Source organism: Sebastes umbrosus, chromosome 8, assembly GCF_015220745.1.
Source record: "Sebastes umbrosus isolate fSebUmb1 chromosome 8, fSebUmb1.pri, whole genome shotgun sequence".
NCBI classification, from domain to species: domain Eukaryota; kingdom Metazoa; phylum Chordata; class Actinopteri; order Perciformes; family Sebastidae; genus Sebastes; species Sebastes umbrosus.
In genome coordinates this window covers 12,791,139-12,817,748 of record NC_051276.1, presented here as the reverse complement: position 1 = coordinate 12,817,748, position 26,610 = coordinate 12,791,139, and the positions used below count along the sequence as shown (strand labels likewise).

At 42.3% G+C, this 26,610-nt stretch overlaps 1 protein-coding gene and 1 long non-coding RNA gene across 5 annotated transcripts in view; both read left to right on the top strand.

Moving 5' to 3' along the window:
* ccser1 (coiled-coil serine-rich protein 1) overlaps positions 1–20,483 on the top strand; it is a 139,400-nt gene extending 118,917 nt beyond the window's left edge. Inside the window, exon 11 of one of the 4 annotated variants that reach the window (XM_037778696.1) lies at positions 17,770–20,483. In XM_037778696.1, coding sequence (XP_037634624.1) covers positions 17,770–18,612 — 843 coding nt within the window. In that variant the 3' untranslated portion in view covers positions 18,613–20,483. The remainder of the gene's footprint in view (positions 1–17,769) is intronic. The other 3 variants (XM_037778697.1, XM_037778698.1, XM_037778700.1) reach the window with 3 other exon arrangements.
* Positions 20,484–23,798: 3,315 nt separating this feature from the next.
* LOC119493432 lies at positions 23,799–26,318 on the top strand. Its single transcript, XR_005207964.1, has 3 exons — positions 23,799–23,810; positions 24,284–24,289; positions 26,094–26,318. It is a non-coding gene; the product is annotated as an uncharacterized LOC119493432 (long non-coding RNA).
* The last annotated feature ends 292 nt before the right edge of the window (positions 26,319–26,610 follow it).

The following is a 26,610-nucleotide window of genomic DNA, read 5'->3' as shown; positions in this document are numbered from 1 at the left end:
CAACAGTCATAGCCAATCAAATCAGCTAATCTTATTTTCTTTAAAAGCACTGTGTCCCCTGTCACGGCACGCTGACAGATGCATAATGGAGAGGGGAATCCAGGCCAACTTCACCCAAGAGGAAACCAATGTTTTGTTTATGAGGTCACCAAAGAAAAGAGAAGAAAGAAACAGTTTTGCTAGTGCAAGGTCACAGCATTTTATCTGAACAAGAACAAAAAATAGGGCATTTACTGTTAAGCCATTGACTGAGGTGTTAAAGAAACAGTGTGTAGGATTTTGAGGGATCTATTAACAGAAATGGAATATAATATTTATACCTATGTTTTCATTAGTGTATAACCACCTGAAAATAATGATTGTGTTTTCGTTAGCTTAGAATAAGCCCTTCATATCTACATAGGGAGCGGGTCCTCTTCATGAAGTCCGCCATGTTGCTCCACCATGTTTCTAGAATGGACAAACCAAACACTGGCTCTAGAGAGAACCTTTTGTGTTTTTACGTTACCTGAAGGCCACCGTAGTTCTCCGACAAACTTGTGAAACTACGGTAAAGTGAGCCGCAGAGTGCAAAACCGTGGTACAGCCAGCCACCGTCCGACGTCCGTTGCTCCTAAAGTAGTATTATTATGGTAAGGATGGCCTTTGAGCGAGTTGAACAGCATTACCATGGTTTTGCTCTCGCCGGCTCACGTTACCGCAGTCTTGGAAAGGGAGGAGTGAGCAGAGGGGTACTCGGTTGGTTGCAATCTGCAACCACACCACTAGATGCTTCCAAATGCTACACACTCTACCTTTAAGTTGGCCAAAAATAGATCAAATGAATAACAAAAATGAGCATGGTAGCAAAATGATCTGTATCTCCTGTTACGTTCAGGCTGCTATTTGAAATCAAGCTCCAATTTTATGTATTTTCTGCTTGGCAATACTTTTGTGGCTACTCAACGTAACTTGTAGCCTTCCTGTATGGTGATTTAATCACTCAGCATCTCTGATAGCTGCTTGCACCAAAAACAACCCATCCACTTGTTTGCAACAGAGATGTCAAAAAATCCCTAATGCTACTGTATAGCTCAAGAGTTTTTATTCCTCAGGTCTTGGGTGATTATATAAACTGCAGGTAAAGCAAAATACCTTCGCCATTCACCCCGAAAAAGAAAGAAAAAAAGGGATAGCAGGGATTCCCTACAATCAAACACATTTCCCCATTTTCATGCCACCATTGTACTCTTGGTCACCAGAGCAGCTGGTGTTAAATAGCTTGCTTAAATGTATCATGGGAGAGTTCTCTCTGTCTCTCTCCTCTTCTCTCTGTCTTGTTGAGTGGAGTGTGTGGGTGTAGCAGGGCAGTCAGACGTTTTCAGTGTGATGACACAGGTGGCAGCTGCTACATTATCATCAGGCCTCCCAGATATCTGATGGAAAATCTACTTATTTCATTTTCTTCTCTTCTACTTTCCTCTTCATCCTTCATTTTTCAATCTTTGTTTTACCCCCACAACCCCCCACCTTCAGATTTCCTGTATTGTTTCAGCTCTCCTGGGCTGTCACACAGAACAAGATGAGAAAGCGGGAAAGCAGCTTATCAGCTGCGCCAACTGACAGGAGGGTAGTTGTGTGCGTGTGCGGGTGTGAGCGTGTATTAATGAGACCGTATGTGTTGGTAATAAGGCTTGGTGCATACGTCTGTGTGTGTGTATACGTCAGTGTCCACTTGCTGCAATATGAGCATATAATTGCATGGGTGTGTATGAGTATATGATAATAATGATAATCAGTCGGTGCATGCGTGTGCGCTGCTGCGTCTGGGGGAGGCTTTGATATAAGCAGATAGAGAGAAAAAGACTTCTGGCTCCCTTCAACTTCATGCTCCATCAGTGCTCACCATTGTGTTACAACCCCCACTGCCCTCTCACACACAGACATACAGCACACACACACAGCCTGTATATGTAGATGTACGAAACTTTGTGAAGATGTTCACCGTCACACACAAGCACTACTACTGCTTCAGTTCCTGAGCTCTCCCACATGATGTATGACTCTGACAGTCCTTTCCGTCGTAACTACAATCTTCATTGTTTTCCTCACTGTCAGGCTGTCAATCTATCCCATCAATCTCAAGCTGCCGAACCCCCTACACTTTATTGTTGTCTTTTAGACTAGAGTCTATATTTGTTTGGCCACAACATCTTATTGTTGTTCACACGAGAACTAGCAAGTATATTGTAAAAGAGAGTAAACATTTGCAAAAGGCACACTGAGAGGACTCAGTGCCTTCGAATCAGAAAACTATCCGCTGACTGGTCCAATCTCCTTTACTTCTTTTCTCAAATATCAGCATCACAATGAACCTGTTGTCAGAGGCGTTTTGGGAATTTCAAAGCGACTATAAGTCTGAAAACTTATCAACGCCTATTTTCTGTAAGCAACAGCACAAGGTTTTGGTACCGGAAGCGTTCTGGTTTCCGTTTGTAGTTTGATCAAGCAGGCTTTGGTTGAATAAAGGGAAACAGTCCGTGTGGAGAGCAAAAGAGGCGGAATGCATTTCCAAAATGCCATCTCGAAACCCACCGGCTATTGTCTATTCGCTTTTTATTGGTTTAAAATTCGCTTTGAAGTTGCTTGTGAAACAATCCGATCGTACACGTCATCTCTCAACTCCAGATCCAGTCTTGCATCCCAAGTTGCTAATCGGACTGTAAACAACGAGCAGCATATGGAAAAGGAAGTCTTGGCCTGGATATCCGCCGGCTACACCGGAACCCCAGAAACGTCTTGTCCCCAGAGGCTCATCTGTCGTCAGACCGATAGCTGATGGGTTCCAAGATTGATTTTATATAAACTATACACCCCTTCAAAAGTTATATAATATAAGTCATTTGGGGAAGAAATGTTCTATACTTTAGCTCACTGGCCACTTTTAAACTGAGGGTCATAATAACCATGTTTAAAACACATAATTTCCATTATTAGAGAAAAGTTGGACAGAAATGCATTTTTTATGTTAAACTGAAAATCTGAGTCTCGCCTTGCATAATAGTTTGATAATATACATAATTCAGCTGCACTGTAGATATTACATTCCTCCAATCCAATTCATATTTAATGGTAATAATTGTGGATTCAAGGTGCATTATGTTACGTGGTGGATGTGTGTGCCTGAGTGCTGCAAGGCAAAAGAAAGATTTGTAGATGGGAGTGGTAGGGGTGAAAAGGAGGCAGAGAGCATTGACCAGGTTGTAGTTATGGAGGACAGAAGCACAAAACTGAAGTTAATGCGAGGGGTATGTGAGTAGCAGAAAGTTAGTGGAGTGTAACTGGTAGAGGATTGGGGCCGTGTACAGGGGAAATGACATAAGGGAAAATTCAGGCAGCAAAGTTTTGGATGAGTTGGACGTTTCTTTTTGAATTTTGCCAGAAGTCACGAGATGATGCACGTACAGTATTCTACCCAGAAGATATTTTGAGAGTATAAACTTGCATTCCTTGAGATGTTTTTTATGTGGAACTGGATTGTTGGATGGTGACAATGAGTCTAAATAAAATAACATGTTTAGATTTTGTTCTGTCATGGCTTGACAGGGAGCCAAAACAAGATTTGTGAGCACAGATTTGAAACAGATGGAGAGACATGGAGTAACCCAAGTTTAAAAGTTTAGAGAAGTTACAGAGAAGTGTAAGAAAATGTTTTGGATGTGCAAAAGACAGTGATTAATGGGCATGTATGCAGGCAATTTAAGAGTTACAGTGGAAGCCTTGGGCATAGAGCGGGACAGTACAACTTTCCCTCCCCCGCAACCTGGAGAGTGAGACTGGTGGAAGGAGAAGCCAGCCAACAGCAGTAGCCTGATTAAGGTGGAATAATTCCAGGTATACTGCCAGGTCTCAGCTAGATAAGGAATGTCAAGCCAAGGGAACGTACACTGACAAGTGTCCAGCTCTTGGCGAGGTCTCAGCCCAGGGTTCCTTATTGTGAGGATAAACCTTGGTAAACAGTCCTGAGTGTCAACATAATTTGAGGTTCAGATAGAAGTCATAGTGTCAGTTTAGGGTATTTAGTGAACGTTGGTGACATTTCTGAAATGTTGTATGGAAGTGGAAGGTTAGCACTAATGGAGCAACACATTAGTGATGCACGTCTCAGGGTTTTTTAATACCTGCATCCACTCGACTCGTTATGAGAACCAATCGGCATTGCCCAACTCGCAAAAAATATGCGTTAATCAACCACCCGAACCTGACCCGCAAAATAACAACTTTATGCATTTTAGTAGCACAGTTGTCAGGACTGAGTGCCGTGATGTTTGCTGTGTGTGTTTGTGTGTGTTTGACAGAGAGAGAGTGACAGAGAGTGGGGAAGAGAAGGTGAACTATTGCATTCAATGTTTCTGCTTTGTCACTTGTTGACGTCCCCGCCCGAACCTGTGATATTTTCTAGTAAGCTTACCCGAACCTGCGAGATCCATCATCATCACTACAGCATATAGCAATCCAGATGAATAGTTGTACGCACACGTTGAGCAGTAGTGACAGCTTACAGGAACATATTAGGCGAGAGTAATGCTGAGCATAGATCACAGCTTCTGCAATAATTAGACAGCACCAGTGGGGACCATGTTGACACCTTGGGGAGCAGCCAGGTGCAGCAATCAATCCAGTTACAGTTGAAGTGCACGAGGAGGGGTAGTGATGTGCTAGTGTGGAGCGGAAGGAGCTCAGGTGGAGTTTTTGTTTGCAGCACAACAGGTAAAACATCCTTCGATTCATTAACTAAACCACTCAACCTGCTTAGCAGCGCGGGGGGGCTGGATAGGCTCCCAGCACACATCGTAGGTACCATAGAGGTAGGTTACACCTGGTTTAGGTGCCAGTCTATCACAGAGATAACACACATTGACAGACAAACACATTCACACCCACAGGCCATGTAGTGTTTTCGATGTCTTTGGATAGGAAAGCAGATTTGACAGATTTGGCATGGCAGCACTCTCCTAGAGAAGTCACAATCCTGAGAACCAGCATCTCCTTAATTGTAAAAGACATTAGTGCCAGTTAAAGTAGCCAGTTGGATTATTCTGTATATCCCATATTATTGAATAAGAATTAAAAACTAAAAACTAAAAAAAACTGGGGGAGGAAGGGGAAATGGTCTAACTAGACATAGATTAAAAATCCAAGCATGGATATGGGGATGTAAACCATGTGGATTCAACTGCAAATGCGAATATTGTATTGCAATAGGCCGTTTTTATGTTCAGGGTGACATGGATACATGGATGTTTGAAGCTTAATGGGTAATTGTGTTGTGGGTAATTACGTTTTTATGACTCAAATTAGGCATTAAATCAGGCAGACAATCCCATTGAGCCAAAATGAGCAGCAGCACGTGATAAGCATGTAATGCCTAGCAATCCTTTAAAATAGAAGTTGCGCTGTTAGTACACAAAACATGCATTAGTGTTATACCTACAAAGATGTTGGCGTATATGCTGAACTTTCTGTGAGGGAAACATTTTTTTACAGAGCAGACAGAATAAAATATACGTTGTGCGTGATGTTTTAACAGGATTTCATAGGGGAATGAAGCCTATTCTTTCTTTGGATACCAATACAATTGATGTTGTTGACACATTAGTTGCTCTTGAGTAGTACAGGTCCCTCTACACCATGTTTCTTTCCATCGAGTGACTCCAACAGTTTCTCATTCTTGCCCTATATTGATGCTTCCTCTCTTACACATCTCTTCATCCCTGACTCCAGCTTTCTAATTATCTCTCTCTTTCATCCTCTGGAACGTTGGGTCCGTGTTGTCACCTTTTATTCTCACTTTGTCCCTCGTTGTTTCTCTCATCCATCTGACTATCTATCCTCTTGCTGCCCTCTCCTCCTTTCTTTCTTTGTTGTGTCAGCCCCTCCCTTTTATTCCTTTGACCCACTCTTTTCTCCTCGTTATGCTATTTGTCTTTTCTCTCAGTCTTTTATCCCACTTTCTTTCACCTTTTCCTCCTCTCACATCTTGTCCTCTTTTTTTTCACCTCCACTACTCCCCCTCCTCCTCCGCTTTATTCTACTTTACTCTCTTCCTCCATCCACTCTCATTTCCTTCCCTTATCTTTACTCGCTCACTCACCTGCCTTTTTCCATCCCACTCCTCTTGCTTGCGGTTCTGGGCAATGTTCACCAAACATATTGGCACAGGCTGGTGGTCGATGAGTTTCGCCATGATTACACGCGCGCACACACAGACACATGCGTATGTGCGTGCACACACAGACCTGTTGGGGATGGTGGTTGATGAGCAATGCCAGAATCTCAGCATCTATACCCATCAGAGAGCTGCTCAAGAAACCTCATTAGGCCTCCTGGCCACAGCATGGCACAGGCTTCGATACTTGCCAGCCAATTGGAAGTCCAGGGGCGATACACTTCTCAACATCGACAATCATAAGTAGTGAATAGGAATCACTCATCAGACCCAAGTTCAGCAATTCAGCAACAGTCTTGGGCGGTGATCACATTGGATGCCTCAAAATCGAGGTGAACTGCGATTCCCCCACACCCCTGCAGCTGTGATCCTGGTCTCACTGAGGAGTTTTGTCAGTGAGAGGCGTCTTGCTGTTGCCAGGCAACGTGCAATTGGTTGTCAATCAGTTGTGTGCCTGCAAGATACACGCAGTAACTATCAACAGCAGCTACATTCAGGCATTCAAAAACAGGAATAAAACGAATCTCAAATTTAGCTGAAACTCCAAATGCTCCACTAGTGTTCCTTTAAGCCAGGGCTGGCCAAATTGGGACCCGTGGGCCAAAGTTGGCCCGCCATTAGCAAAAGAAATTCTCAAATGAATAGGCCCGTTGACTTTACTGTCTTTCGGAGGCTGTAGCAGGCTTGGTTTTAGTGTTAGAGTGAAGGTACTGGTATCATATGAAACTAGAACCAAAGGAATCCATTGGTACCAATGGCTTGTTGTTAGCTTGTCGGGAAGGAGGTTAAGTAACGCTCCAAATTTTGGCAACATTTTGGCATTTGGCCATTTCACAGGGGACCCTTGACCTCTGACCTCAAGATATGTAAATGAAAATGGGTTCTATGGGTACCGACGAGTCTCCCTTTTACAGACATACCCACTTTATGACATTCCCATGCAGTGTTGGGCAAAAACATGCAGCTTTTTGAATGCAGTATAAATGTGTTATTTTTGCCTATTCTAAAATGATGTATTTGAATATTTCTACATGCTGGGGTCACTAAACAGTCTTGGAAATACATAAATTGGGTATGACTGGAAATGAGCCCAATTGGATTCAGCAGGTGGGTTTTAAGGGGTTAACTAATAGCTAAAATAATATTCAATTAGGGGAACTTAGGATTCTTGTACCATCATACAGTATAGCACAATAGGTGTTTACTTCTGGCCTGTGGCTCACCATTGGGTTCCAGTTTTAGCCCTCCAAGGGAAGAAGTTTGGGCAGCCCTGCTCTAAGCTGTCTGTGATGGTATCAAGTACCTCCAGGTGGTGAGCAACAAGCTACTTGGCTTTTCTCCTCTGTTTTGTTGTTGACAGTCAAGTTGGCCAACAATAGTTGTACATCAGTGGCTAAAAGTGAGCTCATCATGACCACAGGTTGTTAGTTCAATTCTTCCTGTCCATTCAAGCTTAGATAGTTTCAGTATCTTGCTCAATAACTTTGGCAAAAAGAGACAATGGTGACTGGCTGCTCTAAAAGTCACCAGAGGACATGGTGGACTAATTTGCATTATGATTATACAGTATTTGCCACAGTGGTCCTGCTCTCCCCGGGTGCTTAGCAGAGAACGGGGTTGCGCTGTGTGTATGAAGAAGTGCTTTAAATCTGAATTCTTTGGACCACACAAGGATAACAAAATTGTGTTTGTTTGCACCAACATCAACGTTTCTTATGAGAACAAATCTGTTGGGAGATCTGGAATATCAATGAGGCGGCAAGTTAGCAGCCATGGTTAATGTGCCCCTCGGGTTCTTACAGTAACCTTCACCAGTTCAAGTAGAGTCTTCATGCCACACTAACAAGTGTGCGTTTAAACATGTGGGAGTGCATGTGATGGTTAATGTGCTGTATATACAGTTATAAGATTTGCAACTTTTCCCCAAGGCTATTGCTGTAAATAAGTTTGTTTTCTTTTCCGAATTTCTTTTGTAGTGAAATAGGCAAGAGATGACTCAGTCTCAGACATTGTAATGTATTCAGGCCTTCAGCCACATTGATATGCAGTGGAGATGCCCTGTCTGAGGTATTGTAAGTCTAAATATTTATTGAGTTACAGAGACACAACCCTGTTTGATACTTGTGGGTTGCAGCAGGTTGCTGTGTTTGGCTGCATTTACTCAATATAACATCAGCCTAATGTTGATAATTTTGCAGTAGTGCAGTGACAGGATTTGAAGATTGGGAGCATTGCAAGCCCATTAGCTGTTCAGTGCATCACATTAGTGTCCTGCCTCTCAGTGTGTGCCTCCAGCAGGAAGGTCCAGGATGTGACATCCAGCCAGCTGGTTGGCAGTTTGCTGCAGTGTGGGCTGGATTGACAGCTGGAGCGAAGTAAGCTCAACTTTGGTCCTCTCCATCTTTTTTCATCATCTCAGCTCCAACCCCACCCCAACTGTCACCACCAAAAAAAAAACATCCCTCCCTCCCCCTCTTTCTCTCTCTCTGTATGGTCTCCAGACCGCAGTAGCGTACCATCAATCCTCCAGCTGTCAGGGTCTATTCAGCCCTCCCTGCCACTAGCATTCTTAAGCACCAAGTTACATAACGAAGAAAGAGAGAAGAAGGGACAAAAAGGAAAGACAGAGTGGTGGAGAAGGTGAGAGATGAGAGGAGAAGGGAGGTCAAGAGGGTGATGGACAAAGTGAGAGGGAGACAAGGGAAGGAAAGAAGACGGAGACAGATGGGGAAGTGGAGCAACCTTGGTGGCTATGTTTATGCTTGTTGGACCCACATACTCATTGTATCTTTTGACCTGAGGATCCTGATCAGGCTGTCAAGAGATAAACCTGCTTACTGTCAACATAGATAACCTCCAAAATCCCAATACCCACACAGTTAAAAGCATGTATCCTGTTCATCCTCATTCACTGAAAGGAAAAAAAATACTGAATTGCAAAGACTAAGCATCGGCAAACAGTCTAAACTTATTAAATGTACACAAAAACTTGTAGCTAAACTAAGAGACCATTTCAACAACCAAACCCTATCCACAATTTTTGTAATTCTTAATATTTTTTATTGCTTTAACATTACAGAAATATAACATACACACAAAACAATAAAACTAAACATGAAAGGGTCTGGATTGCCTTGTCTCTTCATAGTTATTCTTATTCCTGTGACATATTCAGTGGTCCATTCCCTTATCTTGTCATTGACATGTAAACATCGTCCATTTCTCCCATTTCTCTCGACATTGCTCCTCTTGTGCTCTTATCCTATGGCTTAACTGTTCCATATCTACAATACATACATTTCATTCTCAATTTTCAGCCATCCATTATTGTGTGGTTGGTTCTGCCTTATACCATCTCTTAGTAATGGCCTTCTTACAAGCCGCCAACAACACTTTCAGCAGGCATCTGTCTTCTCTTAACACAATAGCGCCAATCATTACCGACGTACAGTAATATACATGACTCAGGTATAGCATAGCCCAGAATTTTGATAATAACCATATGAGCATTTCCACAAAACAGTGCAATTTCAGGACAAAGACATTAATAATTTCATTTTATAAAAGCTATGAAGTTCCTTATAATTAAATTTTTGTCTCAGCCCTACTTTTGTGTCCTTTCCTGTACTTCCTGCCCAGTCTAGTAATTCACCTTATTAATTCTGACCCCTAACGTTATTTACTTGTTTTGTCCTGTCCTCTCCTGTTCTTACTTTGGTGGAATTATTATCCTGATCCATAGCAGATTTAGTGAATTTTATTGTTCTTCCTGTATCATACAAGTTCATTTTCACATAAAAATCAGAGAGACAGGTGAGGTGGAGAGTGAGACAATGGTAAGAAAATTTGGGAGAGCCGTATAGGGAAATAGTGAGTAGAGGCAGGGTATAGAGGGGAGATGAAGATGGAGGACTACAACAAAGTCAAGATGGAGAGAGAGAGGCGAAAGCAAGGATGCTGCTACAGGCTGTACAAGAGACTCACTTCCTATGGGGGTTGTGTATTGATGAAAACCTTCAAGTTCAAAGTGAAGGTATGCTATGGCCTTGAGACACCCGACTGAGGCTGCAGTTTCACCCCTTGTTTGATTGTTGCAGCTTTGCCCGCCGCAAAGTGTGTCGAATTGATTTAGGAGACGCTGCCGTACAAACCTTGTCTTTGAATATGTTGTGGGATTCTTGAGTGTTGACGTCATGCTTCTCGGGTTGTTTTGCCTCTTTCTATCACTCCAATGCAAACCAATGTACAGCACATCAGAACTTTTTGTTTTAAAGCTTCAGTACGCAGAAAGGTTTTGGCATCATTGGGCAGAAAATCCATAATAACCATGATAAGTGTTCTGTGAGAAAACTAGATTTCTGCACCTCCTCATGGCTCTGTTTTCAGGCTTTAGAAAATCGATCTGTCTAAAAATCAAAATCACTGCCTAGTTTGGACGGAATTCGCGAGTGATTGACAGCCGGCTCTCATAGACAGAAGATGAACGGCAGACTCCAGATCAGCTCTGACTGGTTGTTTTCCTTCGGTCTATAAAATCTTGCAGATGCCATTATAGTAGGAGCACTGGAGGACACCGGAGGAAACAGAGGCACATTATTTGTTTTACAGATTGCCTGTCTCATGCACTACTGTCAGGATATAGTGACCGTTTTATAAAAATAACTTTTTTTAATCATATTTGCTCCATTTCTACCCACTGCAGCTTTAAGGCTTCTTCAAATGATCTTGATGTTCTCTTTACAGCCTCATAACTTAAAAAGGCTTGTTTGTCCTGTTTTTTTTGCACCTTGCCAGCTCTACCTTTCTGTCACACTGGGCATACATGTGCAGACAAATACCAATGAGACTGTCTGTTAAGATAAAGGCAGACAGGATGAGGTGGGATGGTTTGGGCTCACACATCACAGTTGGAAAAGGTATTTGGCTATAGTCTAAATAGGATTTTAGAGTACCATCTGTGTGGGTGTACTGCTCTGTTATTGTATCCGCACTGAACACCCCGGCGTATCACACTTTCAAAGAACCACAGGATTCCTTTGTTCACAGAGTATGTGGCTGTCAAAGAATATAAAGAATTCACATTTACAAACTTTTACCTCTCTAATCTCACTGAGAAGAGTTGGAAACTTTTGGGGTCCAATGCATTTCAGCCCCGTGGCCTTCATTAAAGTTAGGCTGTGTGTGGGTGCAGGGATACTGAGCCATGGTGTGTGATTGATGGTATAGTTACAGTTTGCTTACATTGGGTGTGTGTGTTACACCTTGCTACAGTTTTTCTGTTCTCTATAATTAGTTAGTTTTACTTTGTTTGAGGGGAAGAAAATTCAGGAAATAAATCCCCCACCCTCTCTCTTCTTCCGTATAAAATGACTAAAACAGGCAATAGCATTGTATAGGGATGTTTTAAGGAGCTCTTTTATGCAAACTTGGCCATTACCACATTGCTGTGTTCTTCACTGCCCAATAAAAACTAAGGTTGCAGGAGAACCCCCCCTTAAATCTCTCTGATTTACCCAGGTCTATGTGTGTGTGTCTGTGTGTGTGTATTTATAGGACTGTGTGTGTAAGTTTGCACACACACACAGGCCGTTCTGTCACTGGAGAAGAGGCAGCCTGCCTGCCGCAGAGCGTGTACTTGAGAAAGGACACCTGAATTTGTAAATCAGACCGGCTCTCTGTCTCTCTGCACCTTGCACTCTGTTCTATTGTTGTTCTAATTTGACTATATCTCTTGTTTTTAATCACCTTTTCACCAGTTTCTCGTTCTTTTTCTCCGGTCTTCTGACCTTTTTTTACGTTTTTGTTTACTCCTCTCTTTCATTGTGCTTGACCTTTTTTCTTTCTCTGTCTGTCTGCCCTTCTTGTGCACACAAACATACGCTGCCCCAGCTCTACACCGGGTTTTAGTTGCATTTGTCTCAACATTGGGGGGACAAATATCAAGTGTGGGGGGGGGGATTTTGAGTGAGAATAAAGTCATAATTTAATGACAATAAACTCATTATATTTCAAGAAAAAATGTCGTAACATTACGAGACTTAAGTCTTAATTTAACGACAATAAAGTCATAATATTTCAAGAAAACATCTAACTGTCCTATAGTCTGCTATGAATTACCTAATTGCTCTGCTGTATCCCATTCAGACGTCTGACAGACACAGAACCCTGTTTGGGACTCTGGGGCCTCATTACAGAAAAATATCCAAACTGCTTGTCCTATCTTAAATGAAGTTTCTAATCTTCCTATTACAGAAGCAATTCCTAAACTCATGGCTGTGTCCTATCTATCTATCTATCTATCTATCTATCTATCTATCTATCTATCTATCTATCTATCTATCTATCTATCTATCTATCTATCTATCTTATCTTAAGAAAACCTAACTATAACTGTAACTTCGATTCTTGAATCTGCACTCGTCCTGTCATGCCTGTATCTATGTCTAGAGTAGTGTAGTCTGAGTAGTCTTACAGACCTAACAACAGCACTGTTATTTTGAATTTAGGACAGAGACTATGCCATCATAATTTAGGATTCCTAACTTGGGAAATCCCAAACTTAGGACGTTTCTGTAATAGCTAAATTCCTATCCTAAGATAAGATAGGATTTTTTCCTAAATGCAGTTGTCATTCTAAACTGAGATAAGATTTCAGACTGTTCAGAAGTTTCTGTAATGAGGCCCCTTGTCTCTGGATGAGACAAAGTTTAGGGAAGCGTCTGGGTGCTGCGGAAAACACTTCTGTTCAGGCATAAATCTCACCACTGTGTCCTTTATTGTCCACACAAATGTTAACTTCACTACCTCCGATAAAGTGCAGCTCACAGCTGCTTCCCCATGCCTTTCAAAGCGTCCTGGAGTAGGGAAACAGTCCCAAAAAAAGCAAAGATGTCTATAAGCGAGGGGGGACACAGAGACAACGACATAGAGCTAACGGTCAGAGGAAAGTCAAAATAACTGTAGGCTACATGGAGGACTGTCCGGAAATACTAAAACATCCACATACTATGACTTGAAGCAACCTACTCTATTGTGACTTCATTATTATATTTTTCTAACAGTGGCTGCAATACTCCGTCGTAGTAGACTTATTCTGTCACTAATTTGCGGCTGTATTAGAATAGCTTTTGCTGTGTTTACTCCAGTTCTCCCCAGGACTCCTCCTGCAGCAGCAGCCAGCTCTCTGCACGATCTGCTGAAGTGGAGCCTCAGCATCGCTTCTTCTTCTTCTTTCCGTTTGCTGCAAGCGTTGCTTTTAAGGTCACAAACTGCCCCGTACTTTACCAGAGGCACGCGTTCTACCGGTTATTCAAAATAGAAGTCCTCTGCTACTTTCAGGCTTTTATTGAGGGGGACAAATGCACATGTTCTAAATATTGAGGGGGGTGGTTCCCCTGCGTCCCCCCTCAAACCTACGCCTACGCTGTTTTAGTTCATTTTATTTGATGAATTTTAAAAAAGAAAAATGTCTTTCTTCCAAACTTGGATCAGCAATGTCCCTTTGATACGGAGCATATGTTTCTACAACCAACTCTTTGTACTGTGCCTGGTAATTATTTCTTTCAAAGTTGTCTGCCAATTTGTATCTTACTGTGCTCGCCTCTTACCTTCTGTTGTTTTTCTCAAATGTCTGAGGTTGGAAAAACACTACCACTAGAAGAGATTTAGCTCTAATTAAGCCGTCCCACATAAACCTACACACCCATAGTGGATATTCAACACCATAGCAATACCCTTATGTTGTTTCACAGCGCCCCTATGTAGGATATTTGGCTGGAATGGAAATTCTCACTCCTCTTAATTAGATCAAGCAATCTGCAAGAAGTCTTGTAGTGTTTATGCACCCATTAGAGCCCATTAGAAAGCAGAGACGCACTCCCCGAGCTCTTTAAGTAAGCTGTATAGACAACGACACACTGTTTGATGTTTTGGCAGAGCGCTGTGGTGGTTCTTTTTTTTATTTTTGTGGACATGAAAGGACATAAAGTCTGAGCTTTTCAAGTGCAGATTGTTTGGCTTTAATTCAGATTTTTTAAAAAACATATCAAAAATGATATGAGCTTGTCAGGAACTGTTTCTGTGTACTGTAGGAATACAAGCATGGACATATTTTATTAACAAATGTAACAGTCTTTTGTAGCAGTGAACTGGCTTACACATGATTGTGTATGCCATTAGAGGGCTACTTTATCTTTGAAGTAAGACAAGAAAATATAATTTCTTTATTTCCTGATATCAGTATCAAGAACAAAAAGGTTCAAAGCAACACTGACCATGTTCCCTTTTTGATTTTTTCTACAGTTCTTGGGACATTGTTTACTTATCATATTTACCCCACCCTGTACTCCGCACCGCCTCAGACTAAATTAGAGCCCAGCACAGTCACAGCTAAATCCTCATAGAATCCTTTCATACTTTGAAATGCAAAAAAAGCTAGAAATAGCACCTCACAGTAAGATGTTAAAAGTCTGGTGGTGTTCAGGGGCTGGAAACTTTCACGAGCCATTGCACCGACAGAATTTTCTAACCGCATACTATAATTAGTACTACTCTCTTTTTACTGCATGGCAGTTACTACTTTATTAAATATGATCTGCCTGTCCAATTACTCATTAAAGGTGTGTACAAAACGGGTTTGAATTTTTTATCTTTTGAACTTTAATTATAGCTGATACATTAATGTGTCCCTTTAAAATCCAGCAGTATAGAAAGAACTCAACCAAATCAGCAGAATGACACTATTTATGAAATCTCAATGTATACCACAAAACACAAAAAAAGGCTCCACAAAGAAGGTGTTAAAAAGTGCAACACATAGTGGCTGTGTTGCATCACGTTGGACGTGTCATTAAGACAGAAGAAGGAGTCTGATTACAGTAGTCATTCAGGGAGCGTGCTGGTTTTCTGGAGTGTTGATGCAGGTCGACACTGTGAGATAGGACAGTGGTATATGTTGACACAATGACCAATGCCAACTCGCAAGGATATGTGACAAGGAGTGGGTGGTGTGTGGCCTTGCATAGACACGTCTTGCATCGTACGCCGTCAATGTGTTTACACCCGGAAAGCACATATGTAAGTAATAGTCCCTGTCCTGAGGTAAATAATGCTTGTTGTGATTTTTGGCAAGATATACATCCCTAGAGATAGAATATATGTGATCGCATTGCACTATGGCTGCCCCCCCTCTTAGTCGATTAGTTGACTAATAGAATTCTTTAGTCGATTAGGGTTTATTTATGCTTTTTTCATGCTGAATGACTTATTTCCAAGAAACTTATGAGCACGTCTCTGGTACACACAAAGATTTACAGTGAGGCTTTTTTGTGATTCTTTGTGGAGAAACTCAGTTTTACAGATCTGTCGATTAAATCAACTAACCGATTAGTCAACAAAATCGTATGAGTGTTAGTCGGCTAAGAATTTCTTTGGTCGAGGACAGCCCTATAATGCTCCAGTGGTGGTATTATGTGTGCTACCTTGCATTTAATTTTTTTTTTATTTTATTAAATTTTTCAACACGGCCCTAAAATAAACATTTCTGAAAAGTGGCCAAAATAAAGTACAACATTTATATTCAACCTAGTAGTATTTTGTCATCAGTGATCCCTCAACGTTGATAGCTCAGTTGAAGCACTTTTCATCAAATGTTGTTATTCAATTCTACACTGAGAACTGTGTCATTGGTGGCACTCGCAGTACAGTGTCCAATTTCAGTAGAGTGAATCATTGCATTTTAGAAAAATATTTGTCTGTTTTTTATAATGGAAGAGTCGATAAAAACCCTAGGACACATATAGTCACATGAGCGTGGAAAATATGTTCAAGAATTCAAATAAGTAATTACTTTTTGTATAAATTCTCAACCTGTTCGCACGAAAAGGCATATAAATGCCACGATAATGCACGTTTGTACACCATGTATCCTGTACTGACTGCAATGTAAACGTATCAGCATATAAATGCTACAGTAAGAGTTGGTGACGTAGTAAAAAAAAAACAAGAAGGACAACTTATTGTGGGTGGGTGGGGGAGGTGGATGGGTCCAACAAACACTGGTCTTTTAACCAGGAGACCCATGTTCGAGACCGGTGTTTTGTTTTGTAAGTTACGTTAGTCACATGTTTTTCATTGACATTTGTGACGTGTTTTCTGTAGTTGTGTTACGTTGTTTCCGTACCTGTTTTATTTAGTTTACTGTTTAATTTAAGACCAACCATGACGTTTTCCATTACCCTAACCAAGTGGTTTTCTTGCGTGTAATGTCGTGGTATTTATACACCACCTACACCGGGTTGAAATTCCATATTAACATCAGAACAGCAGAAAATGTTCAGTGTTTTGTTTTATGTTTAAGTGCTTGTGACACTATTATACATCACAGCTTACAGTTCTGTGTCCAATGAGCATCATTACACAAAGTCTCCCTTCCAGTCTCTTTGTGATCTCCCCTCTTTCTCTCTCCCTTTCCCTCTTTAATTTGATTTCAGGTTGAAAGTGTTATGAAAAGAGAACGCTTCATCGAATTAGCATCGCCACTGTTATACTGTACTTATTCAGTTAGCTGCGTTCTGCCTAATTACATTTCTACCTCTCACACCAAATCTCTGCCGACAGCCTCGACACAGTAATTGCATTATTTGTATGCACAAACACATTGGAACGTGATCACATTCACACACGTGAAAGCACATCAATATATGTGACGTGCGTATTGACATCCGTGTTGCATACAGTATGTGCACGTCTACTGTACAGTTACACAGACGCATTCTCATGAATAAGCCCAGCACATACAAGAGGACACACACGGGCATCGTATCGGCAAATGTCAACTCAGCTTACTCTCCCATGAGGTTCAGCGTCGGATGACATTGCGCTACCATAGTGAACATTGCACACTTGGTCCCGATGTGATTTTGGGTTTGTGTGTGTGTGTTTGCGTGTGTGTGTGTGTGTGAGAGGGAGAGTTAGAGGGAGGGCGAGAGAGGGGACAGTGATGAGATATGTTGCATAAGGGGGTGCAGTGGAGTGTGAAAGAGAACAGGTGGCTCCCGTTTCTGCCATCTAGCTTTATGTGCCATCTTCCCTATTGTGTGAGTGTGTGTGTGTGTGTGTGTGTGTGTGAGGGAGAGAGTGGATTCCCATTGCTTTGTGAGTGGGGATTTGTGCATAACTTGAGCGCACATCTCCATACATACATATGTTACGTTGTCTTGTTTCTGTGTGTGTGTGTGTGTGTGTGTGTGTGTGTTTCTGCGTGTGTGTGTGTCTGTTCTTTAGTGAGCAGGGTTCCGGTTGGTTTAGAAACAATTAGAACAAGCTGCAGGAGCCCGGAGAGATCGTTCTCCAAATGTCACCCAAATTAACAATCTATACTGAACACTCAACAGTTCATGCTTCTCATGCTGCCTGTCTCTGTTTGTCTCTGCCTCTCTCTCTTCTCCTCTTGTGAATAATTCTTGAAAGAGTCCACATCACACACCCACTGACAAACAGAGAGCAGAGTAAATGGTAAAGTATCTTTAACATGTGTTTGTCTCTGTCTTCCTCTCTCTCAGACCAGTCATCTCGGCCGGTGGTCAGGACTAGGCAGCAGCAGCAGCAGCAGCAGCCTGGCTTCAAGGGACCGAAGGGTAGTGCGGGGTGTGGGGGCAGCACTCGGCGGGGACCTCTGTAACCAGCACCTTCCTCACCACTATCCACCTCTGCACGGCCGTCCTCCTGCCTCTGACCGATACACTGCCAGGGAGGAGTGCCACTGCTTGGGGGTCTTGGCACAGTCCACAGCCCGTAACCCTGCTCCAAATCTGGCTCCGAGCTCCTCCAACTTGTCCTGTGCCACTTCTGCAGTGTCATCCCAAGCCTCACTTACTACTCCAGCCCAGCTTCAAGTTTCACACCTGGGCCTTAGTCCAAATCAATGCCCGGGCTCCTTTTCAGCGGCTGCTAATCACAACGCAGTTCCATCTCTGTCCTCCAGGCAGCCAGAGGGAGTGTCGTCCTCTGCAGAGTCTTTAACTCCAGGAGGAGGAGGTGGAGTGAGTCTGTCAGGTGGGGCAAGGAGAGGAGGAGGAGGAGGAGGAGGAGGAGGAGAGCACCACCCCCTGAGCCATATCCCCCGTGCAGTCGGGGCCAGCGTCTCCTCAAGCCTCCACAGTCTTGCGAGCAGAGGGAGCCCCTCCCCAAGCATCTCATCGTCCATCCAAGCCTCCCCTCCACCTCCTACTCCGTCCCCAGCTTCCTCTTCCTCATCCTCCTCTTCCTCCTCCTCGTTTACGGGTCGTTTAGGACAACCACCTCGAGGCCCTCTGTCTCTGCATAGCTACAGTCGTAAAAACGTCTTCCTCCAACATTCCCTACAGACTGCAGAACTGCAAGCTCTGACGCAGAGAGACAGTTGAGGGCGCACAAACATTTACAGCATCCGTATTGACTCGAGCGACGAAATGTGTGACTTTATAGAAAAAAACTGCTGCTCCTTTGGTACAAGTTTCTTGTGCTCCACTGTCGCGATGTTCCCCTGAATCATCAACCACACGCGCTTACAATCATGCTCGTCTCTCTTTACAATCCAGACCAGCCCTTTGCTGACATTTTGTTCTTAGATTCGCTCGCTTAAACTCACTCGCATGCGAGGTTACACACACATATCAAGCTTTGAGTACGAAAAAGGCACTCACCCGTCTATCAGAACTCCCACGGTGTGTCATGCTGACAGTTTAGATGTGCTTACGCCCACAGACACACAAAGTGCACAGAGACTCGCAACCTCATATCCATGCACACAAACACAGCGCTAGTCGCACACACGCTTAGATACACACTCTCACGCAGAGACATCATCTGTGATATCTCTGCCTCACAGTCTGCACAAATAACAGGGCGTTAAAGCTGAACGCAGAGATGAGGCTTGCATTTGTGTTAAAGATTAATTTTTTTATGCAGTTATTTAATCATTTTAAAAGTTAAACCATGTGCTGCTTAATGAACTATGGGACTGACCCTAATTTGCGCCGGTAAGGATATACTCTCACATTGCCAAATCCTACTGTACATCAGATCATTCCTCGATGTCTGCCGACAAAAGTCCAGATGAAAAGACAAATGTTCCATCACCCTTTTACTGCATGCTTTTTAAAATTGAAGGAGAATACAGGTGAGCATTTTTTTACTGCATCAAAAGCGGGATCTAGGTGACTTTTAAAGTCTTTTGATAACGTTTCAGTATCAACTCTCACCTCAGTGTTTCAAGAAGGGAATCAAACATGCCAAAACCTCTAAGACATGAGCCTATCGAGTGTTTTGAGATGGAATTGTTCATTCTTCTGCTTACATAAATGAGACATTAGAAATACTTTTGGCTTAATACTGGACCACCGTTTTTGTAAAAGTACAATGTTGCAATATTATCCACATTATATACAAGAGTTAGTGTGTATCTGCTATGTTAGATTAGTACAGTACAGAAATGAAGAGTTTCATTCTAAAAGTAGATATCTGGCATTTGAATAATTTGGCACTTATGATGACAAAATGACACTTAAGTAACTAGCATTACTGGACCCTTAGCTAACAAAATCAAAACACATCAGACAATGAGATTGAGCAGAGCAAGATTTCTAAGATTTGGCAGAACCAGCATTATCTATTTGTTCCAAAATGGGGAAAAAAAGCATCAGGTTTTGGAATGAAGCCCTTCAAATGTTCTTTAGGACTGGGTATTTACCCGAGTGGTGCTTTGCTAAATGACATAATCAATATCCATTTTTAGGATTCAAAAGGAAAAATGTTTCAAATAATGGCATTACAGTTAGCTGACACGTTTTCTATGACAGATTCTGTCTCGGGAAGAAAGTGACAGAGCAAATATTGCACAGAAAGTTGTTTACCTGATCGAATAATGAAAAGAAAGAAAGATGATTGTACAAACTGTCCCATTTGGAAAAGCATCAGCACTGATACCCGGTCGTTAAAGGCTAGCCTTCTTTTATCTTCCTGATCTCAGATGTGCTGGTTATCTTTTTAAAAAACTCATCCAACGAGATGGCATTTGGTACAATAAGGGTAGTAGTTATGTTGTTTTCGGACAGTAGGAGGATTCATATCTTTTGAGTGAGATTTACATCTATTGTAACTGCCATGACCTGCTGAGTCGTACAACATTATTCACACTTTGATAAGTGAGAAAACCCACCATTTCTGGATCTGTGAACAACTGGACTGCATAACAACCTCTTCAATCTGCCACTGTTGAATATATTTGCTCTGTTGAGCCTTTTGCCCTTTTTTTCCACATAGGTTTTGGGGTAAACAAATCTGATAATGTCAACCGGGAGGTGGTAGCCTGCGCTGCTGCTAAGTACAGGCCAGAAGTTCACCGCTCCCGGCATCCACAGAAAATGTTAGAATTTGGAGAAGTTGTTGACCATGTCTGTCTCTAAACGGCACCTGGCTGTAGGGAGGTTGTATAAATTGTGAGTGTGTGTGTGTGTGTGTGTGTGTGTGGGTGGGTTGAAATGCACACTTCATGAGGCACGAACCTGATAGAGGTGAAGGAAAGCCTTGAAGGAAGATAGTTCTGCTCCCTCTGGTCTGCTTCACTTGCACACTATTTCTTCTCTTTCTTTTCTCTGTCTCTTTTCTTTCATCCTTATTTCTTTCTCCACCCTATTTTCTGTTATTTATTGTTCTATCCACTCCTTATTCCCCTTCAATCTCTCCCCATACTGTACATTTCCCTCCCTCTATCCCCCAGCATCCCACTCAGTAGCTCCTTTTGTTCCTGTCCTCTTTTTCAATCAGTTATCTTCCTTCCCCCACTATCATGTCCCAGGTCTCTCCTTCCCTCCATCTCTCTGCCCTGCTTTAGAGTGCTTATCCGGAGCTTGTATTGTCATACAGTGTATCTATAACAGAGTGGCTCTCAGTCCTGGGCATTGGGGCCTGATTTTCATTCCAGCGGTCTAATCAGGGAGTCGTTTTACACCTGGTGAATGCAATTAACTAGCTGTAGACGGCCAGCAGTAATGTAGCTCTGGAGGACCTGGACTGAGAGCCGCAGCTGTAATGTGAGCTAAACATTCCCTGCTCGGTTTGTTTACATGTGGAGGGTGACAATGCTGTGTTGCTGGCTGACCTCTTAAGAACTACTATCTACATCCCTCGTCAGCGCATGCATCATAATGTCACTGTGTGAAATGTCATAAGGGAGTATTTGGCTGTGTTTGCACTGCCCTCTCAGATATCTACCACTTTTTTTTCACCGGGGTTTTAAAATGCTGTGCTCGTTTCAGTTGTGTTCAAACTGGGAAACCACAAAGGTAGGTCTCCGGTTATCAGACATATCATGAAAGGGACAAAAAGCCGCATCTGAGATGGCAGTTCAAATGTGGCACTGAGGTCTTATAAAGACATTTTCCCCTGTGTAATTGTAAGAATGAACTGATATTGAATTTCACTGCTCGGAAACAAGGGTCTGCAATCATGAAGTGGGTACACCTCGCAAACCTCAATCCTTCATTTTACTTAGCAGCATGCTGTGCAGCTGCAACAGTTTCTCATCCCAACTCGTCACATGCCGTTGCTTTGTCACGCCCCTTGGCGTCCCTTTTATTTTTGGCATCAAAACCACTATAGTTACCTTTAGCGTCACTTTAGGATTAGGCAACGAAACCATCATAGTTAGGTTTAGAAGAGAAACTACAAGGCTTGGGCTTAAAACTAAATCTGTACAGTGAAAATGATAGTGAACACTGTGAACGCAGGACATGAACAAACAGATAATTATAATGTAAAAGTGAAAGTTAATGCACGGGACACGAACAGCGGTCTCCTGGATGAAAGCCTTGTGTTTGGTCAACCCATCCACCACCCCTCCCGCCCGCTGTGTGTCTTTTCGCTCTTTAAACTACGTCATCACACTTCCAGCGCACTTTCTCAGAGCGTTTACTGTTCCTGCGAACTTGTTTACATTGTAGTTAATGGAACACCCAGTACCTTTCATACCGGCACCAAAGGGTGCCTTGTGCGGTGGTATCGAACGCCGATGGCCGTGACAAAGCCTCAGTTTTTGACGCCCTGGGAATGACAACGGGCTGGCATTTAAGACACTTTTATTTGTTGGGAAGTTATTTATTGTTTTCTGCCTTATTTATATTTATTGCCATAGAATCAGTTTTTCCTAAAAGCATCTTGGCACTAACAAATTAAGATAGTGGTCATGAAATGACAATTATAATAATCATGATGTTATTATTATAATTTTAATGAATCACAGATATTATACTGTTCTAGCTTTTTAATGTGCTTACTGTAATTACATTTTTTTTCTTTGCTGTAATAATGAAATTGAGCTGTATAATTGTACATAAATTATTATAACTGTTGATGTTCATGAACACGAACGTTTCGTGCTCATGTAAAGGGCACTGAAGAATAGGGTTCACATACATTGTTTGTTGGCACATAAGAGATTAAAACTACAAAAAAGTGAATTTGTTTCAATGACATGTCAAATGCAGTTGGAGGTCTGAGCTATTACCAAAGCGTTTCAGGCTAGAGTTACACATCAGAAAACAAATCTGACAAACTTAATGAATTCCGTGTTAAGGTCCATGCTAAATTTTTCATGTAAAGGCCAGTTGACTCACTCATAGGTGTAGTGTTGCTGATTCAACTTTTCCCCTCTTTGAAATTATGCCTTTGCAATATGAATATTTCTGCTTGAGATTACTTTGAAAGACGTGACTTTGCAAACTGTGTCAGAAAAGTGGATGATGATCTATTAAAGCTGCTTTTTCAATTCAGGATGAAGTCTGTGTCTAAGGGCCTGTGTCCATATAGCGTTTTTTTCTGAGCGCCAGCGTCTTTTTTCAATTGTTCCCAATGAGGAGAGAGCGTATGCAGCCACCGAAAGAAAAGGCACTGCACCCAGCGTCTTTTTTCTGAGCGCTCCGTCTTTCTTGTCTGGCCGCTCGGACCGCGTCCAGTTGAAAATCTCTGAACTTCTCAGAAATTAAATTGTTGGGTAGACTCATACTGTGAGCCTCTGACCAGATAGCCCAGCCAAGAACAGTTGGATGGGCTTATCTTTAGTAAAAAACCTTGCAGTGTGTGTTTACCCGAGGTTTGTCTCTTCAGTTTTTTTTGTCACTCTCACAGTTGTTTGTTCACATGAGAAATGTTTTATCAAAAGATTTTTGTCCACTGTCTCCTTACAAATAAATTTGATGAAACATTAAGTGGAGATTATGATTTGATTATTGATTTTTCCATCATTACTATCCGTCTTTTCATTATAAAATAAGGTGTGTCTGTGGCATGACTGGGAAAAGCAATGAGAATGAATGATGGATTCTGCCACCACCAAAACAGAGCAGTGGAATAATAAAGCAGTGAATCTATGGGGCCGAGGCTGGCTCCATCTCACAGGCTGGGTAGATTTCATTGTACAAATCTCTTAAGAAAAGAATGAATAAAATCAAAGAGTGAAAGTAGAACGTACAACAAAGCAATGAATAAAGAATCTTAAGGGCCATCACTCTAAAAGACTGACTGAGAAAAACTTTTCCAGCTGTAACATTTGAGTGGACTTTAAAAGGTTGTGTACGGCAGCGGGTGCAGGCAGAAGTAATTTTACCTCATTTGACATTAGCCTCCAACCTATTTGAGTGAGTTTTCATTTGGCAGTGACCATAAAGTATGGAAGTGTTTAGAAAATCAATTACGTTAGAATGAGTTTGTGTGCATGCGTGTGTGTGTGTGGGATGTAGGCTTTGACTGTTTACCCCTTAGGGAGGACCTGTGCACGCTTCTCATTTCTGGACTCACTCAATTAGCGTTGGTGAGGTTATGACTGGCTGACTAGCACACGCACATGCACAAACACAAACACACACTGGATTAGAAGACAGCAGTTTTGATTATAACTTGATGTAATTTATAATGACAGAAGGTCAGCACATCAGTAAACACGCGTCTGATTAGCAGAGCTTTGAAGTCCAAAGCGATCAAGAGATAGACTGTGTGTATTTATGCTGCTGATGAAGGAGCCTCAGTTGGCTGTAGAATTAGCATTTTGTCCAAAAAGTCTAGTGATTCATTGATTTGTTGGTCTGTTTAAGTCATTTATCAAGCAAAAAATGACACACATGCCAGTTCCAGCCTGTCAAATCTTCAGATTTTCTGCTTTTTGCTATTTACATCATTGTAAATTCAATATTTTTTTTTTTTTGGATTGATAGTCAGACTAAACAGTTAGTTAGTGAGTTTGTGCACTGCTGTGGAGGCAAATCCAAGGTTAAGGATGAAAAATTATTTCACCAGTTTAATGCAGGAAACGTTATTTACGTGCACTTGTCGCTCTGTCATCACTGTTATCTCTGATTAACTTTTCCAACATTTTTATTTTTTCAATTTCCTTAAAATGTACATTCATTTTCAATTTGAAACATGGTTTACAAACTTTTTCTTTAAATCTTTCTGACCCGTTTTGACTTTTTTTGTTTGTTTTAATTTCCAGATTTAATGAATAGACTATTGAATGATTGGATGATACATATCTTATGCCGGTTTCACTGATTGAATTGTTTTTTTTTTTGCTGTCAACAAAATATCAAATGCTCTTTTATAGACCTCATTTTAATTTGCCCAATTAGTTAACCTATGAGTGCTGCATTTTTACTCATTTTATTTAGCCTACATTTGATTGCCCGTACTCTTTTCATTTTATCCTCAACTGTGAAGCACTTTGCAAAGTCTGTTTCAATATGAGCGCCATTCACTGATCATCTTTCTGACATTTGATACTGATGACTGAGATATCACCACTGATGATGGTTTACAAGTAGGCCTATACATATTATTTAGGAGGAGGAGGAGGAGGAGAAGAAGGAGTAGAAGGAGCAGGAGGAGGTGAGGAGGAGGAGCAGGAGAGGAGGAGGAGGAGGATGAGGTGAGGTGAGGAGGAGGAGAAGGAGGAAGAGGAGGAGAAGGAGGAGGAGGTGAGGAGGAGGAGAGGAGGAGGTGGTGAGGAGGAGGAGGAGGAGAAGAAGAAGGAGTAGAAGGAGCAGGAGGAGGTGAGGAGGAGCAGGAGAGGAGGAGGAGAGGAGGTGAGGAGGAGGATGAGGTGAGGTGAGGAGGAGGAGAAGGAGGAAGAGGAGGAGGAGGAGGAGGAGGAAGAGGAGGAGAAGGAGGAGGAGGTGGTGAGGAGGAGGAGGTGAGGAGGAGGAGAGGAGGAGGAGGAGAAGAAGAAGGAGTAGAAGGAGCAGGAGGAGGTGAGGAGGAGGAGAGGAGGTGAGGAGGAGGATGAGGTGAGGTGAGGAGGAGGAGAAGGAGGAAGAGGAGGAGGAGGAGGAGGAGGAAGAGGAGGAGAAGGAGGAGGAGGTGGTGAGGAGGAGGAGGTGAGGAGGAGGAGAGGAGGAGGTGGTGAGGAGGAGGAGGAGAAGAAGAAGGAGTAGAAGGAGCAGGAGGAGGTGAGGAGGAGGAGCAGGAGAGGAGGAGGAGAGGAGGTGAGGAGGAGGATGAGGTGAGGTGAGGAGGAGGAGAAGGAGGAAGAGGAGGAGAAGGAGAGGAGGAGGTGGTGAGGAGGAGGAGAAGAAGAAGGAGCAGGTGAGGAGGAGGAGCAGGAGAGGAGGAGGAGAGGAGGTGGTGAGGAGGAGGAGGTGAGGACGTCCTCGCGCACGTTACGGTGCACGTCCGTCTTGTTCGTGTGGTCCTCGTGCATGCGGAGACGTTTCTGGCCCCAGGTGTTAACTTCATGCCACTAATTAGAGGAGACTGCAGAGTAACGTCATTCACATGAAACAACAGGTAACGTAACGTCAGAGGTAGTACGTTTTTCCGCTGTTGTTGTTATTTAAGATAGTTTTACATTTAAGGAAAGCAGAGGTCTGCACTACGAAGCGAGTTCAACATACCCAGGGTATCTTCTCGTTATCTGGCTTCACTTAACCTAACAAACGAGATCTCGCTAAACTGTACTATGAAGCTGGTCATCAACTCGGTAAGTCAACCCAGGGTTCCTCTGTCTGGATGTGAGCGCGTTCACATGAACGAGGAGGTGTTTGCAGCATCTGACCAATCACAGACATGGACAAGTCCACTGACTGACAGAGCGGCACATTTAACAAAGGAAGAGTAAACTATATCAGACAAATACGAAGAAGTTAAACACTTAATCCAGAATAAAATTAACACAGTTGAAGCTGCTAAATGCAGAAAGAACAGCTGGCGAAAGAAAAAACTCCAGATGTGTGAATGCGTAAATTAACAGACTTATTAATTTAACGGAACACTCAAAAGTCAGATATACTCGTCTAAATATAAAAAGCTTCTCAGGGTATAAAAGATGACTGGATAACATATGTTTTTACCCTGAGAAAATGAAGTTGCGTCTATGA